General features: G+C 54.4%; 1 protein-coding gene across 1 annotated transcript in view; it reads right to left on the bottom strand.

The window, feature by feature from the left end:
- Positions 1-3,215: 3,215 nt before the first annotated feature.
- LRRN2 (leucine rich repeat neuronal 2) overlaps positions 3,216-18,326 on the bottom strand; it is a 75,679-nt gene continuing 60,568 nt past the window's right edge. The window contains exon 2 of the mRNA XM_047753806.1: positions 3,216-6,241. Coding sequence (XP_047609762.1) covers positions 3,866-6,004 — 2,139 coding nt within the window. The 5' untranslated portion in view covers positions 6,005-6,241 and the 3' untranslated portion in view covers positions 3,216-3,865. The remainder of the gene's footprint in view (positions 6,242-18,326) is intronic.

Genomic DNA, 18,326 nt, shown 5'->3' on the forward strand with positions numbered 1-18,326 from the left:
GACAGGAACTCCTAAAAAAGCAATCATAAAGGTCCAGAAGAGACCAGGCTAAGTAGCCATTTTGTTTATTTGAAACCCAGCATGTGGAGTTGCCAGCACATTCAGTCTAGGAGGAAAGCTCAGACTTTGAAGGCCACTTTGGCTGTGTTAATAGATACACAAGGGGAGTTCCCATCATGGCTCAGCAGAAATGAATCTGACTAGCATCCATGAGGACGCTAGGTTCGATCCCTGGCCTCACTCAGTGGGTTAAGGATCCAGCGTTGCCATGAGCTGTGACTCGGATGCTGCGTTGCTGTAGTTGTGGTGTAGGCTGGCAGCTGCAGTTCCGATTTGACCCCTCGCCTGGGAACCTCCGTATGCTGCAGCTGTGGCCCTGAAAAGACAAAAAAAAAAAAAAAAAAAGGCATACAAGGCATGGTCCCATGGTCATCCCACCTGGTCACAGCACACCTGAGCCACGTGCCCAGCTGTGTACCAGGGGAGAGGCTGCTCTCTCTCATTGGCTCAGTTTCTAGCTATTTCGGGACATAGCAACCAGCAGAGTACCTCTTCTTCCCCTTCCCTAACTGGCTAAGTCCCTGCAGGGTCATCTCTCTTTCCAGGGGAAAAGAAGCCACTGCCCTACTGTGCCAGCTCACCTGACTTCCTGGGGGCAGCCCCATGCTCAGGACCAAGGACTTCTGTTGAGAGACAGATTAAACCACCATAACTGCCTTTCTCCCCCCAGAAGAAGGCTTCATTTCCAATGACTGGGCAGTTGTCAGCACCACTGCACAGGGAGCCCTTGAGGACATGGAGACGGGGAACCAGAATGGCACCTCCTTCCGCAGGGCTCACAGCTTCCTGCCTGTAGCTGAGGAGGCTACACGAAAGGAGGGTTGCAAAGATGGCTTCTATCTTCCAGCCTCTCCATCCGCCAATACCAGGCACATTTATACATATTTTGCACTTATAGGATCTAAGGCGTGCTGGGGTCACCTTTTGGGTTGCTGGGATAGAGCCCAGCACTCTTAGGGGAGTTCTGGGGTAGCAGGGGAGGTGGTGATGAGAGAGGGTCGCAGGGTTCTACTGACTTTATGAGGCCCTGGGGGCTTATTTAAGGGACCAACACCAGGATTCTCCTTGCCACATGGGCCTGTCAAGAAAGGCAGCACCTGCCCATCATCCTGGACAGGAGAGGTTGATTTCTGATTGAAATCAGTCACGGTGATTTCTGACTCCGATTTTCCGTGATCAGCACAGGCTCTGCCCTGCCTCTACCCCACAGCGCTTCTGGATCATGGAGGATGAATCCAACCCTCACCGATGGCGAACAGGCTGGATGCCACAGGCGAGGCCTGGTCGGTTGGCATGGCTACCGGAACATGACTGCGATGGTCCCCAAACTTTCCCAGTTCTTTCCCCTAAAGAACATGTAAGTTGCCCATGAGAAAGAGCACATGTGGGTGGAGCCTGCTGACTGCAGGGCAGTGGGCTGTACATTTTGAAATGGGGCTGAGCAGCCCACCAATAGAAGGGGGAGGAGCCTAGGGACCATTCTGCAGCCTCTCCCCCAAGCATCTCATGGGGCCATAACCTATCCCTCTGTCTATAAACTTGCTGGGGCACAGGAGTGAAACCTTCTAGCCACCACAGGATGGCGCTCCGTGGTTCTCAAAGTGGTCCCCAGAGCAGTAGCAGCAGCATCACCTGAAAACTTGCCAGAAATGCACATTCTCAGGCCCCAGCCAGCTCTAGATCTGGGGTTAGAACCAGCTGTCTGTGATCTGGTGATTCTGATGCAGGCTGATGTGTGAGAACCCCGGCCCAAGCAGGTTACCAAACTGGCTGTTTGCTGAAGGTCTTCAGAGAACCCTGCTCTCTTTGTGCCCACCAACAGAGGAGCATCCCCCTCGGGCTTGGGGTGAGTGTTCTCTTTCTAGGTTCCATAGGCCCTGGTGCTCTGCTTACTGGTCTGGCTTCCACCTCTGAATACACCTGCAATCTCAAGGGTGGCTTAGAGCGGCTTCCAAGAAGTCGGCTACATGTATCTGTAGCACAGGAGCCCTCAGGTTCACACGCTGCATCTTTCTGGTCTCAAGAGACCCAACTCAGAAACAAGAGCTCTGGGCCAGCAGGCTCTTGCTCTGGAACCACCCCTTGGCTGCTCATGGCAGCCCCCTCCCCCCCTGGCTCTAGTGTTTTTCCAACTGACATTCCTTTTCACGTTTGGTCCTGAGAAGTTAATCCCCCCCCCCCCTTTTTTTAAGACTGCAAAGGCAAACCAGGCTCATGGCAAATTATTCTGAAATGAACCGGAAAGATAAAGGCAGCAATCTTCTTGTCCCTCAGCCCTCCCCTCCCCAAACCCTCCATCACCCCACCACCCCTCCTGCCCCAGTGAGCTGAAGTTCTTGCTGTCTTGATGATTTGCAATTCTCTGCATGACTCTGCCTCTTGGGTTTGTTTAATTAGAAATAGGCTGGGAAGTGTTTCCTATGCACTGGCATGTTAATTGCTTATCACAGAAAGAGAAGGGGTGACAATGTTCGGTGATGGAAATTTCCACTCTCTCCATCTCTGGGTTTTCCTCCATTTGTCTCTCCCACCTTCTTCCCTTCTTGTCTCCTGTGTGTGTGGTGTTTTTTTTTTTTTTTTTTTTTTTGTCTTTTGTCTTCATGGGGCTGTACCTGCAGCATATGGAGGTTCCCAGACTAGGAGTCTAATCGGAGCTGAAGCTGCCAGCCTACACCACAGCCACAGCATCGCCAGATCCGACCCACATCTGCAAATCTGAGCCGCATCTTTGACCTACACCACAGCTCACGGCAATGCCTGATCCTTAACCCACTGAGCAGGGCCAGGGATAGAACCCGCAACCTCATGGTTCCTAATCGGATTCGTTTCTGCTGCGCCACGATGGGAACTCCATCCTGTCCTTCTTTCTTTCCCCTCCTGTCAGCCCTTCCTGCACTTTGTCCCCCTACTCCCACCCCACCGCTCTCCAGCTCAGTTCCAGGGACCCTCCGGGGAGCAGGCCCAGAGGCACCTGGCGAGGCTAGAATTCAAACCTAAAGGGAAAAACCATGTCCTCTTGAACCATGTCCCCCTCTTTCTTCTCCCTCCTCTCCCATCCCAGGCCCTCCCTCCATCAGTGTCAGGCTTTGAAGAGATTCAGAGCAGAGAGCTCTTTAGTGACACTCAATATTCAAAGGATTATTTTCCTTCCGTTTCCTTCCCTCCCCTTATTATTGTTATCTTATTTATTTTTATTTTTTACAAAATAGGAGAAAAGAGTGAATTGGGTTGGGGGGAGGTGACACATTTCTCCACGAAGGTACAAAATGGCCTATAGAAAGTCAACCTCAGAGCGTTCCTGGGCATCCCTCTCCCAAACGTCCTTGAGATCCAGCTGGGGATCCGCTTTGGGAGCAGCCCCCAAGGAACAGAGGAGTGGCCTCCTTCAGCCCTTGCCCAGGAGGGGAAAGAGCAAGCAACTGAGACTGTACAGAGACAGAGAAGCGGAGGGGTGCATCCTGTGGGCCAAGGGCCTGGGGACACGGGCAGGGGACATCCAGGCAGGGGCCCAGGAGCCTCTGAGCACACAGACAACTGGGGAGGTGGGAGGCTCTAGCCAGAGTCCTTCCTGTTCCTTGGAGATGTTCCTCTGAAAGGCATCGGAGGAGCCCCAGGAGGTAAGGGTGCCTTTCTAGAGGCTGCAGAGCGCCCCCAGGAGCCACAAAGCCAGCTGTCTTGGTCCAGCTGCCAGGCCTCAAGCACGTGGGTCCATGTTACTTTCCTGGCAGGGCATCTGGCCCAGAATGCTTCCCTTTTGGTAAAAGTCATCCTAGTTACTTCTCTACTGCTGAGAACAAGCTGGGCTTCAGGAGTTTTGTGACAATGGTGGTGACAGTGTCTCCCCCTCTGAGGACCTGGGTGGCTTCCTCCCAGGATTCCAGTGCAGGACCAGTGGGGCTGACACCACCCGGACTGAGGAGGCACTCCAGCCCCAGAAAGCCCAGGCTGGAAGGAGAGGTCTCCCAGACACTCCCTGCCTGGGCTGGCCAGTGCCAAGGTGGGCCGCCAGCCCGGCTGCCAGCAGGAGGATGGCGAGAGCCAGGACGGCTATGAGCCCAGGTCGGTCCCCTAAGGCTCTGTGACAAGGAGTGGCCTCTTTAGTCCTGGCCCATACACATGCCAGCTGGGTGTGGGCATCAGCAAAGGCCACTTGCAGGCAGGCCCAGTACTCCGTGGCCTGAAGGAGGCGGGTGATGTTATAGCTGTGGGTACCCCGTGGCAGGCGGGCCAGAGCAGTGGCCCCGTGGCCCCGGAGGGCAGAGGTGCTGGACCAGGTGAGGTTGGTGGAGACTGTGTTGGGCGGGGAGACCCAAGACAGCAGGATATGATAGGGGTGGGTCTCCTGCACCTGGAGCTCCAGCCCCCATCCCTTGTCTCTGCCCGGCTGCAGGGGAGCCCGGCCAACAACCACACTAACCGTCTTAGTGTCAGCCCCTACCAGGTTCTGGGCCACACAAGTGTACAGCCCTGCCTCTTCCACTGTCACCCTCCGTAGCTCCAGGGTCCCCTCGGGGTACACCCGGTACTTCCTGCCTGCCCGGGCAGCCGTCAGTCGAACCCCTGCTGGAGTGACCCAGTAGATCTCAGGTTCCGGTTCAGCCAGCGCCCGGCAGTGCAGCACCAGGCTCTCTCCACTGGCCACCTGGAGGCTGGAGGGGAAGCTGCGGGGGGAGATGAGGGGCAGGCAGTGGTCCGTCATCTCCCGGAAGGGCACCTCCCGCACTGGGCGGCGCTGGAGGTCTGGTGGTTCGGCGCACAGCGTGGACTGAGGCTCGATGAAGCGGACGCGGGTGCCCGTGGCATTGGCCCAGCGGATGACGCAGTCACAGCGGATGGGGTTGCCATGGAGACCCACCTCCTGCAGGTTAGGCAGGGACTCCACTGTCTGCTGGTGCAAGGCACTGAGAGCGTTGTTGTTGAGCATGAGGGTCTCCATCTGGGGCAGGTGGTGGAAGGCGCGGGGGTGGATGAAGGACAGCCGGGGGTTGTTGGTGATGTCCAGCTTGGTCAGCTCAGGGAGGTTGACCAGGGCAAACTTATCGATGGAAACCAGCTCCTCCATGTTGTTCAGCCCCAGCTCCTTGAGGTGCAGCATGTTGGCAAAGTCCCCGGGCCCCACTCGCTGGAGCGGGTTCTTGTTCAGGTCTAGGAACTTGAGCCCGGGCACCTGCTCCAGCGCCTGCCGGGGCACTCGGGCCAGCCGGTTGTCGTAGAAGGAGAGGCTCTCCAGGCTTTGTAGCCCCTCCAGGGCATAGTCGGAGATCTCCCGCAGGTTCATGCCCGCGAGCACCAGGCTGCGCAGGTTGGCCAGGGGCCGGAAGTTCATGTCCAAGATGGCATCCACCCTGTTGCCACCAATCATGAGGATCTCCAGGTTGGGCAGCATCTCGAACCAGCGGCTGTCAATGGCCCTCAGCAGGTTGGAGTTGAGGTGCAGCCGCAGCAGGTTGCTGAGGCCAGCGAAGGCCCTGGGGGCGATGCGATAGAGCTGGTTGTGGTTGAGATAGAGTTCCTGCAGGCTGGCCAGCCCTGCAAAACTGTGGTCCTCTAGCCGGGTCAGCTGGTTCTCCTCCAGGTGCAGACTCAGCAGCTGGGGCAGGGCCCGGAAGTCACAGTCTCGGGTGTCTGAAAAGCTGTTCTGGGACAGGTCCAGCTCTGTGAGATTGGCCAGGTAGCCGAGCTCACCCTGGTCCACGCGGACGATGCTGTTGCTCTGTAGCAGCAGGGTCTGCGTGCCGGCAGGCAACGCCGGGGGTACAGCCGTCAGAAATAGGTCATTGCAGTCCACAGTGGTGGCCTCGCGGTAGGACGATCGGGGTGTATACCAGGGCCGGATCTGGCAGGCACACTGAGGCGGGCAGGGCACACGCCAAGGTACCACGGGCACAGCGGCAGTGGCACCAGCCACCCAAGCTAGCAAGAGGGGGGCCACGAGGAGCCTCATGGTGGAGCTGCGGGGCAGGGGACCCTCCACAAGAAGAGTCTCGAGTCCTTGTGTTCTTAGCAATTTGCAGGCTGAGGGTCAGCAGGCCTGCCAGGGCCCAGGGAACCACCCTCCTAGGGCAGTCATTCTACGCAGGGCTGGGTGGGCATTACTTTTGGCCCCCCGGGGTGCGGCTCTCCATCCTTGTCCGCTGGTGCTGGGTCTGCTTACTCATTGCCATGCGCCATCAGAGCGGTCCTGGAAGAAGAGGATGCAGAGTTAGGGAGTTGGTGAGAAGGCGAGTCTGCTCACTCCTCCCATGTCTCCCTTGTTTGACTCAAGAGGCCACAGGAGCGGAGAGGCACGGACAGGGTCAGAGCCACGGCTGCGGGATTTTGCCCTACTGTCCTTAGTCAGGCTTTACTGTCTTTTTCTTCCATCTGCTGGGGGGAGTAAGTGGCTATGAGCATTTAGGGAAGGAGTGAGAGAGTGAGCCTTGCAAGCTTCCAGAATAACTCAGGGAAGGTGTGTGTGTGTGTGTGTGTGGAGGAGAGGGGATGGCTGGAATGGTTGTCATCTTCAGAGTCCTTCTGAGCCCAGAGAGACATGGAGTAGATTCTCCCACCTTCCTCATCTGTCCCCACTCCCTCACTGAGTAAATGGGAAATAAAGCAGGAGTTTTCAGGTATCCCTCTGAGCCAGGTGCGTAGAGGCTGCTAGAAACAAATGCAGCTTCTGAATTCCAGGGTGAGCTCCCGGAATTCTGGAAGTTGAAAGGCAGTGACCCTGACCCCATACCAAGACAGGGTAGGGAAGTGAGTATGGGGTCATCTGGTGTCTGCTTAGGCTCTCCTGGGGTGGGGGACAGCTTTGATTTTTGCCAACTTCCCTACCTAGAGGAGGGGGTTTCCCCTTTCCCAAAAGTGTGTCTGAGCTGCCAGGAGGGGGTGGTGGGGTTAAGCAGCCTGGGTGTGAGAGTTTCCTGGTGGCCTAGTGGTTTAAGGACTCAGCATTGTCACTGCCGTGGCTTAGGTTTGATCTCTGGCCTGGGAACTTCCACACATTGCAGGCACAGCCAAACAAACAAACACAAAAAGAAAAATGAAGAAAAAGAAGAAGAAGCCTGGGTTGTGAACTCCTCAGCCCTGCAGGTAAGACCTTATGTGATCTGGCCTTAGCTAGTTCTGGCTTTTGCCACCCCACTGACCCACACTGTGACCAACCTTTCAGGCTGAAGTTATCTTGACCGCCCTCCCCCAACCCCCACCTCCTGTCTCCTCTTCACTGTCTTCTAGACAACTCCCACCTGTTCTTCAAGACTCAACTTAAAGTCAGTCACCTCCTACAGAAAGCTGCTTCACCTTCCCCATTCCTGGATGGCTAAGGGGGCTGCCTTATGCTCTCACAATGCCCCATGCTTTTTTCGGTCACAGCCCGGATCACATCATGTGGAACTGTCTCCCCACTTGGGGACCTGTCTTGCTCATTACCATTCTTGTAGCCCAGGGCAGATGTCCAGTGAGGGTTTAAATCGATCTCTGTGGTCCCAGGGATCAATTTAGAATCCAAGCCATCGTTATTCCTCCCTCCCAGGTATGGGCAATCGATTCAGGTTCTCTAGCAGAACCCTTGGCCAGGCTACCTCACCCAAGAGGCAGGTCCAGCCTTAGCCTAGAACCAAGACGGGGGAGAGAGGAGGCCTTCTGGGCCTGGCCTGACTCCTGAGTGGAGGTCAGACTGAGGAGGTTTTCCAGCTGCAGGTGCCAGGGAGGGCACTGTCATTGAACACCTGTGATTTGCCAGGACTCATCAAAGACATCTCATTTACTCCTCATAGGAATTCCCATGTGATACAGTAGAAATGAATCCAACTAGTAACCATGAGGTTGCAGGTTTGACCCCTGGCCTCGCTCAGTGGGTTAAGGATGGGGCGTTGCTGTGAGCCATGGTGTAGGTCGGAAGATGTGGGTCAGATCCTGTGTTGCTGTGGCTGTGGTGTAGGCCAGCAGCTGGAGCTCCCATTTGACCCCTAGCCTGTGAACATCCATATGCCGAGGGTGAGACCATTAAAAAAAAAAAAAAAAAAAGCATTTACTCCTCATAAAGAGTCTACAAATAAGCATTAATACCTCTATTTTGCAGAAGAAGAAACTGAGGTTTGGAAGAGGTTAAGGAATTTGGCTCAAGCCACACAGCTGGTAAGTGGCAGGACACAGGAATCCAGAGGTTGTGCCATTTACACTGTGCTTCTTGGCCCCCAGAACTGGCCCGAGCCCACCCTGGCACTCTGGGCCATATTGGCTGCTGAAGCAGCAGACTGGGTGCCCATTCTTGCCCCTCGAGGAGATGACTTCCCAGTAGGGAGCTAGGGAAGGTGGGAGCTGTGTCCCCTCCACTGCCCAGGCCAATGCCTCTCAGCTGGCCAGGGGGGTTCTTTGCCCACTTCATTCCTCTTCCAGGACGCCGGGGCTGGGAGGGGAGCAGCAGGAGGCCTCCCTCGATCGAGCTCGGGAGCGGCACGCCTGCTTCCCACCTTCTTCTGCAGCTATTTCTGAAGGTGGGAAAAACAACATGACTTAAAATGCACAGAGGTTTTCGTGGGGGTGAGTGTGTGTACACTGACACTTAAAGCTCAGGGCAAACAAACACACGTGCACACACGCATGCACACCTGTGTACATGGGCAGAGGGGAGCCTGGGGAATTCGGCCAGCCAGGCTGGTGCGTGGTAGTCGGGAAGCGGGTTGGGGATTCTGCAGTGGGCTATGCGGGTGGAGAGGCACCAGGTGAGTCCTGGGATGGGCCCGTCATGGAACTAGGTCTGCTGTCTTACCATACGTATGTAATGTACCAGAAGCCCCTGCCTCCTGCCCAGGCCTGACCCGAGACAACAGAACCCACTAGTGAAGAGATTGTACTATTATTCCCAGAGCACCCTGGGAAAAGCTGTTGACTTCTCTGAGCATCTGCTCCTTATGAAAAAAATGAGGATGTCATTAGGATTAAAGGAGCCGAGTGGGGTGCACACAGAGAAAGCTCAATAAGTGCTAGTTCCCTTCATCCCCCTGGCTTGGGAAGCTCTCCAGACTTCTTAGAGGGGATAGAAGTGGGATCCCGGGGTTCAACAAGCCCCTATTAAGCCTGCCCCCTGTGGGCTCAGGGTCGCCCCCCAGGTGAGACGGGGAGCTGTGAGCAGAAATAGAGAAAACGTCCTGTCTTTAAGGGTGCCACTCTGGCAGCACCAAACATGCAAAATGATTAGGGGAGAAAAGGCTGCGGTGGCTGGAAAAGGGCTTCAGACCCTGCCTGGGCCCAGGCATCACTCCTCCAACACCTGTCCTAGCACCTTCGTCCTCCAGATGCTCAACTGTATGGAGAGAAGCGAGAAGCCATTTATTTATTTACTTGTCTTTTTGCCATTTCTTGGGCTGCTCCCACGGCATATGGAGGTTCCCAGGCTAGGGGTCCAACCGGAGCTATAGCCGCCAGCCTACGCCAGGGCCACAGCAACAAAGGATCCAAGCTGCGTCTGCAACCTTCACCACAGCTCATGGCAATGCCGGGTCCTTAACCCACTGAGCGAGGCCAGGGATCGAACCCGCAACATCACGGTTCCTAGTCGGATTCGTTAACCACTGCGCCACAATGGGAACTCCGCAAGAAGCCATTTAAAAGTTAATTTCTAGGGTCCAAATAACACACATGCACCTCCCCCTCAACAAATAAGAGGTCTCTTGTTGTCTGAAAGAGAAGGAAAAAAGCAGAAGCCCCACACAATTAAAATCTGGGCATAAAGAAAATGTCATATATGAAAAGAAAATCAAGCTTACAAATAACACACACACATACCAAAAACCATGTCCAGAGACACGCCTTCCCCTCCACCCCAGGCTCATTCTCCTCCCTGCCCCTGCGGCTGGGCTGGGAGGTGAGCCAGGGCTCCTGCCCCTCAGCCAGGAGCCCAGGGCTGGGGCTCAGCATGCAGAGACGGGCCGCGGCTGGATGACTCAAGTACACATGCACGCACCTCTGGTCCCAAGGCTTGGCAAAGACCCGGCAAGTCCTCCTCCTCACTGCTGAGCACGCAGCCCCCTTCCAGGATAGAATTCAGAGCTGCCCACTCACCTGCCATCACCACTTACGACTGTCTTGCACATGGCCCACTCACGCAGGCTTGATTAGCAATTTCTGCCGAGAGCGGCAGAGAAAGCTAATTGTCTTTTATCTATCATCTCTCAGGGTGAGAGGGAGTTCAGACTATCACAGGCACCTTTTCCCCAACTGGATTTCAAGCTCCTTGTGGCAGGGGTCATGTGTTGCATGCTTTCTGTGTCCCCTCGGCGCCCAGTGTGGGATCGAGCACACAGAAGGGACTGGGGAGTGGATACAAAGAGTGACACGGGTAATTCTCCCATCAGCCCCGTGCGCAGGCAGAGCAAGGATAATTCAGTCTCATGTTTCAGGGGAAGCAACTGAGGCACCGAGGGGTTAAGTGACTTGTGGAGGCTTCACAGCTTCTCATGTGGTGGAGTCAGGATTTCAACTCGGGTCTTTGACTCCATAACGTGCCCTTAGCAGCCCAGCCAAGGCTCACTGCCTGGCAGATGGCAGGGTTGGTGGCCCAAAATGCCCACTTTAGGTGCCACTTCCTTCAGAGGTGACCTGGTCCTCCACTCCTCCTCCTCCACAGCTACCCAAAGGGACCCCTCAGACACCATTTCTTGATTTCTGGCTAGAGCAACTCCATCTGGCAACGCGGGGAAGACACTGTTCCTCTATGTGTGGCTTGGCCTGGAACCACAGGGACAAACAGCCAGGAGACTGCACACAGACCTCAGCCTACCTTCAGACCCGCTCTTTGTGCAGGGACCGCTGGAGTCACAGCCTTCTGTGACAAGAGACGAAAAGCTCTGGGGCCACCATCAGAGAAGCAAGATTGCCCACTCCAGGAACAAAGTTTCTCTTGGAAGCCCCGACGGAACCACCTCCTCCAGGCAGCCGCCCTGGATTTAGCAGAAACTATGGAATTGATCCCTTATACCCTCCCCCCTCCCATTAAACTAAGACCCTTGGCAAAGCACTGAATGAGGAATTTTGGAGAAGCTGTTCTCAGGAGCAGGACCTGCTCTTCTCGCGTCCCTCTGTCTCTGGCCCCGCCCCCAGCACAGTCCCGCCTCCGGGGCGATAACTGACAGCGGCTCCTCCAAGTGGTGGGTGGATTCGGTCTTTTTCTCCTCCGCCCCTCCTGTCCCCTCCTCTCACTGGCAGCCTCAGCCCAGGCCCCCCCGAGCCCAGGCCCCCTGAGCTGCGAGCCCTCCCGAGGGAGGAGCAGCGGGGCAGTGATCGATTGCCTGGCCTTCGCAGCCCGCTGCAGAGCCAGGTCCCCCAGAGCTGCGGAGACAGATGGGCAGCATAATTGAGTGTAGCGTTGATAAACTCCGGCCTCCTCACTGGCAGATAAGCACGGGGTGGGGGGATGCAGAGGGAGGGAAGGCTAGGGCTCCATCTGTACACCTGGCCTCCAGCTCCTCCCAGGAGGTGAGCATGGCCCCTCACTCCCACCTCTCATTTAATCACAGACAACCAGGACCTCAGAGCTGGACGAGACCTCGGTGTTTATCTAGTCTTCCAGAATCTGAATTCCATAAATAACTCATGCAAAGGAGTGGTGGAGCGGAAGGAGCCTGGGCTCTGTGATCAGAGTTTAAGCCCGGCTCTGCCGCTCACTGTGTGTGACCTTGGGCAAAGGTAGGTGACCTGAGCTGGGAAATGGGGGATGAGACCCTCTCACAATATTGCTGCGAGGAACCCAGGATGCCAGGGCTACGATGTGCCTATTAGTTAACTTCGCTGCCCCCTTCCCCATTGCCTTTCATCTCATCTTAGCCCCTAGTTCTCATTTCCCACCTTTTGCAGGAAATTTTCTGTTACTGAGGTACAACACCCGTACAGGAGACTGCATAAACGGTATGAATCCCAAGTGTGCAGCTTGATGAATTTCTCCATTTGTAGATATCAGTACAACTACTACCCAGGGCAAGTATAAATACTGACAGACCTCCTGAGGTTCCTATGGGCTGCCCTTCCCTGTCAATGTCCCAGCCCCCACTGGGAGTTAACCACTGTCTTGATGTCTATCACTACCCATAAGATTCATCTTTTTTTTTCTCTCTCTTTTTACGTCCGTACCTGCAGCATATGGAAGCTCCCAGGCTAGGGGTCAAATGTGAGCTGCAGTTGCTGGCCTACACCACAACAATGCTGGATCTGAGCCACATCTGCCATCTACGCCCCAGCTTCAGCAATGCCAGATCCTTAACCCACTGAGCAAGGCCAGGGATCAAACCTGCATCCTCACAGAGACAACATCAGGTTCTTAACCCACAGAGCCACAAAAGGAACTCCCCTCATGCCCGCCTGCACCTTTTTAATACCCATACTGGGGGCGTATGGAAGTTTCCAGGCCAGGGGCACATCCCGGCTGCACCTGCAACCTACACCACAGTTGCAGAAACGCCAGACCCTTTTAACCCACTGGACAGGGCTGAGGATTGAACCCGCACCACCACAGAGACAATGCCAGATCCTTAACCCACTGTACCACAGCAGAGACTCCCAATTTCATCTTTTTTCTTTTTAGGGCCCACCCACGGCATATGGAGGTTCCCAGGATAGGGGTCAAATTGGAGCTACAGCTGCTGGCCTAAACCACAGCAACAGCAATGCCAGATCTGAGCCACATCTGCAACCTACACCACAGCTCACAGCAAGGCCGGATCTTAACCCACTGAGCGAGGCCAGTGATTGAACCTGCATCCTCATGGATCCTAGCTGGGTTCGTTAACCGCTGAGCCACGCAGGGAACTCCCCAGTTTCATCTTTTAAACCGAGAATTTCCCTTCCTTCTCCATCACACCTTGGGACCAGGATCTTTAGAAATAGTTGCCTCTGGGTTTAGGGAACTTCAGAACCTCAGACTTGGAATTCACTTAATTCATCCTGCTGCTTGACAGTGCATCTAGCTTCTCAGGGTCTCACACTTAATCAGTGATTTCCAGGAAGGGAGGCCAGTTCCTCTTATTACTCTTTATTGTTTTATCCTTCCCATATCTAGAAATTGCTCTGCGTCTCAGGGTCCCCTCTTTGGTTGGAATCCTTAAGACCTGGGCCTGCAAGTGCCACACTGCCTTGAGGCAAGAAGATGGCAGAATGAGCTCCTAGCCCCATGCACCACTGGCAGCCCTTCCCCAAAGCCCTGCTGAGTCTTGGCCACCTCCTGGGGCAGCACTGCTGTCCACTTTCCACTGTCAGATCCCTAGATGCTCTTATTACAGAACCTGGGGCACCAAGCAAGAGGACAAATGGGAGAGTGACCAGGAAGGAAGGGCCCAGGCTCACTTTGAAGAGCCCCAGACCCCTCCACCTGGCTGTAGCAGAGGCTCTGCCCACTCAACTTGTCCCAAACCCAACATCTCCCACCAAACCTGCTCTCACATGTCAAGCAGAACTGCCATCCAGCCACCAGGCTCCAAGACTAGAAACCTCCGCTATCTTTTTTTTTTTTTGTCTTTTCAAGAGCCATACCCACAGCATATGGAAGTTCCCAGGCTAGGGGTCTAATCAGAGCTGTAGCTGCCAGCCTACGCCAGAGCCATAGCAACTCGGGATCTGAGCCACGTCTGTGAACCACAACACAGCTCACGGCAACGCCAGATCCTTAACCCACTGAGTGAGGCCAGGGATTGAACCCGCAACCTTGTGGTTCCTAGTCAGAGTCGTTAGCCACTGAACCACAACAGGAACTCCAGAAGCCTCCGCTATCTTGACCATCCCTCTCCCACCTTACACACATTCAATATAGTGTTCACCACGTACGTTCCCTTTTCACTTCTTGTCTTGACTCTTTTTAAAAAAATCTTTTTTTCCTTTTTATAGCCACACCTGCTATGGAAGTTCCCAGGCTAGGGGTTGAACTGGAGCTGCAGCTTTGGTCACAGTCACAGCCATAGCAATGCCAGATCTGAGCATTGTCTGTGACCTACACCATAGCTCAAGCAAAGCTGGATCCTTTTTTTTGTCTTTTTGCCTTTTCTATGGCCGCTCCTGTGGCATATGGAGGTTCCCAGGATAGGGGTCAAATCGGAGCTGTAGCCACCAGCCTATGCCAGAGCCACAGCAACTTGGGATCCGAGCCGCATCTGTGACCTACACCCAGCTCATGGCAATGCCGGATCCTTAACCCACTGAGCGAGGCCAGGGATTGAACCGGCAACCTCATGGTTCCTAGTCGGATTCGTTAACCACTGCGCCACAACAGGAACTCCAATGCTGGATCCTTAAGTGAGGCCAGAGATGGAACCTGCATCCTCATGGATATGAGTCGGGTCCGTTGCTGCTGAGCCACAATGGGAACTCCTTGATTCTTACAATAGCCTCTTTTGGTGTCTCCTCCTCACCTGTGAGTGACATTCTTGTCCCCAGACCCTCCATGCTCCTGCTACACTGGATTTGCTATTTCCTTCCCCAGCTCGGACCTCTCACTCCACCAGCAAAGGCTTTCCACAGCTTCAACTATCCAACTCCTCTCCAGCCAGAAAAACCCATCCCAAATGCCACCTCCTCTGTGACCCTTTCCCGGAGGCCCTCCTGGAAGGTGATTACACCCACTGCAGTGCCTGAGAGTCTTCGAACAAACCTCTACGGTAACAGCACCTGCCTTATTGTCATTCTGTGAGCCTGTGTTCTCAACCAGATGGTGAACTCCTGGAGGAAAGAATGGTTTGTTATTGATTTTTGTATCTCAGAGCCTAGTGTGGTGCAGACTTTCCCGGTAGGGGTGGGAGGTCTTCTTCAGCCCTGAACTGTGAAATGCAACCCATTAGTGGGTCATGAAAACAATTTAAAGTGGATAACAATCTGCATTTAAAAAAAAGGAAGCAGAAAAATAGAGTGCATTGTATGTAGCTAGATTAAGCACTGTTTTGAGAAGTTTTTCCCTCTATTTTAAACACACACACACACACACACACACACACACACGTGTACAGACAGGGATATGATGCAAAATCAGGCATTTTCGCCCTTGGGTTGCAGCTATAAAAGCTTGAAAATAATGATTCTGCAGAGCCTCTCTCTTCTGGTGAGGTGAGTCCCTTCAACTCTAGTTGACACCGCTGGAAGGAAGGATGACATAAATCAAAGTGTCAGAGGGGAGATATGACATCCCCGAGTGCTTTCTATTTCTATGTACCAGATTTTTATTTGCTGGCCTCTTTTCTTTCTTTTTTTTTCTTTTTCTTTTTCTTTTTTTTTCTGGCTGTGTCCATGGCATGTGGAAATTCCCTGGTCAGGAACTGAACCCATGCCACTGCAGTGACCTGAGCTAAAGCAGGGACAATGCCAGATCCTTAACCTGCTGAGCCACCGGGGACTCCTTGCTGGTATCTTGAGGTACCGTATCCCATCCTCCCAACAGCCCTGTAAGTAGGTACCTTTCATTTATTTATTTATTTTGCTTTTTAATTTAGGGCTGCACCCGAGGCATAGGGAGGTTCTCAGGCTAGGGGTCTAATCAGAGCTAAAGCTGCCGGCCTACGCCACAGCCACGGCCACATAGGATCCGAGCTGCGTCTGCAGCCTACACCACAGCTCACGGCAACACTGGATCCTTAACCCACTGGGCAAGGCCAGGGATCGAACCCGCAACCTCATGGTTCCTAATTGGATTCGTTTCCACTGTGCCATGACCGCAACTCCAGTAGGTACCTTTTAGAAGAGAAATCCCAAGCTTAGTGGAACTAAAGTGTGTGAACCCAGGTGTGTCTCCTACACCAACCCTTTCTATTTCCCTGATTCTGGTGCCAGAAGCTGACTTCCAAGAGCAGAGGATGGTGAGGGGACTGGAAGAGGGCAGGGAGGAAAATGGGAGGGCATCTCCTGGGGAAAGAATGATGTTTCTCTTGTCCACTCCTGCCCTCCACTCAACACAGAAGTCAGTGTTCCAATTAAAACCCTCTCCCGGCCCGGAAGAGAAGGGATTTATTCCCAGGAAGAAATATCTACATTTCCAGGTCTCTGGGCCAGCCCTGGGCACAGGGTCTTGGAGCTCTGCTGCCTGGAAGGGAGCCTGCCACGTTATTTCTTAATTAGGAGTGGAGGGTGCCAGTGGGTAGCACACAAAGTCATTTCTGTCTGGTTGCACTGCACCAAAAAGGCTGCAGGGGAGTGGAGCCAGCTTAACCAGGGCATGGAGAGCAGTGCCAGGCTGAGTCCCACTGCCATGGGCTGCCAGACTTCTGCCCATGCTCAGGAAACCTTCTCTGGTCCTTCCACACCTCTGCCGGGCTCCCGTGGTGCCCCAGCAACGCCCCCATCATAAACCGGCTGTTTGCTTGTCTGTCTCTCCCTCCAAAAGGTGAGGCCCTCCAAGGAAGAATTGTGCACCAAGTTAGCAGTTCCGCCGACAGCCTAGCGCACAGTAGGAACTCAGAAAACATCTGCGGAAGGAGGGAGAGAAAGGCAAGGAAAGGCAGGACACGAGAGGAAGGGGGCTGGTTGCTCCAGAGCGCCTGAAGCCCAGGGGACCAGAGTCTGGGCTCAGGCCCTTGGGGTCCCTTCCTAGCTTGTGAAGGAGACACACAGCTGCCCCGGAGCACCTTCTGTAGGCACATGCCCTGGCTCCCTTGGCCTGGCTACTTTAGCCCTTTCCCTGGTGGACAGGGCACTTCTGCCTCAAATCGCCGCCTCTGGATTCCACACCATCTATGATATACCACCCTCACCCCCCCCAACCCCCGCCCCCAGTTCCCTCAGATGCCTCCTCTGGAAACCCTGTACCCTCCACCCACCTCTCTGAGAGCTGAGGTTAGGAGTTTAAAGGAGGGCTTTGGAGTTGGTTCTGTACCCGAATCCTGGTGCATCAAGGTCAAGGTATGACTTTAAGCATCCTTACTCAGGCTCCTCCTCTGTAACGTGGGAAGAGAGCCTGACTCACAGGGGGAAATCAGAAAGAGATGATGCCTGCACTCCGTAGAGCCCCCTTCTCTTTTCATCTGCCTCAGTCTGTGTGAGACATAAGCCCTGGCTTCTAGGCCCCGGATCTACCGGGATCACACCAGATGGCCGGACATGGGGCGTCTAATGGAGGCATCTCAGGCTGACTTCCTTCCAGACGGACATGGGTCAACTCTAAGCATTCCCCGGGCCTCCAACTGAGGTCCTGATTCTTGCTTCGGGACAGCGCTAGAACTCAGTTCATTTATAGATCACCAATGTCCAACACACTCTCACCCAACAAACAGCTCACTCTTCCTGGCTCAGGTGAGCAGCTCCTGCATTTGTCCAGCTGCTCCTTGGAAGAGTCAAGAGCTCCGGGCAGAGCTTGAAATGTCCCAGCTTGACAGCAGCGCACAGAGTTCCATACTGGCCACAGCCCCAAGCCAGAGGGGCGGCCAAGCCCTGCTGCTGACCATGAGCCTCTTCCACCTCCCTCCGTATAATCCCCCTGCCCTTTGTAGAATCAGGGAGGGGGTTCTACACAGACACTGCAGCATTCTTTTTTTTTTTTTTCCCTTTTCAGGGCCGCATCCGCAGCATATGGAGGTTCTCAGGCCAGGGGTCCAATTGGAGCTACAGCTGCCAGCCTACACCACATCCACAGTAACACGGGATCTGAGCCACATCTGTGACCTACTCCACAGCTCACGGCAACACCGGATCCTGAACCCACTGAGCGAGGCCAGGGATCGAACCCACAACCTCATGGTTCCTAGTTGGATTTGTTTCTGCTGCGCCACAACGGAAACTCCTGCAGCGTTTTTTTTTTTTTGTCTTTTTGCCATTTCTTGGGCCACTTCCACAGCATATGGAGGTTCCCAGGCTAGAGGTTGAATCGCAGCTGTAGCCGCCAGCCTACACCAGAGCCACAGCAACTTGGGATCCGAGCTGCATCTGCAACCTACTCCACAGCTCACGGCAACACTGGATCCTTAACCCACTGAGCAAGGCCAGAGGTCGAACCCGCAACCTCATGGTTCCTAGTCAGATTCGTTAACCACTGAGCCATGATGGAAACTCCTCCCTCAGCATTCTTGAAAGGTTCCTTCCTGCAGCCCATCAGACACAGTGGATCCTTGGGTGCTGAGTGCAGGTGGAAGGAGGGGGAAGGCTTCAGAGAGAGGCAAGCAATGTTCTTTCCTGCCCCAGTGCCTTTGCACATGCAGGGGCTTTATCCTAGAAGTCCCTTTCATTGCTTGTGTATCTTGGGAATTCCTTCCCATCTCTGAGATCACACTGGCACAACCCCCTCCTCCCCCTGACCACCCAGTGCCCACCCCCAACTAATC

This window comes from Phacochoerus africanus, chromosome 11 (assembly GCF_016906955.1).
Source record: "Phacochoerus africanus isolate WHEZ1 chromosome 11, ROS_Pafr_v1, whole genome shotgun sequence".
Lineage (NCBI taxonomy): Eukaryota > Metazoa > Chordata > Mammalia > Artiodactyla > Suidae > Phacochoerus > Phacochoerus africanus.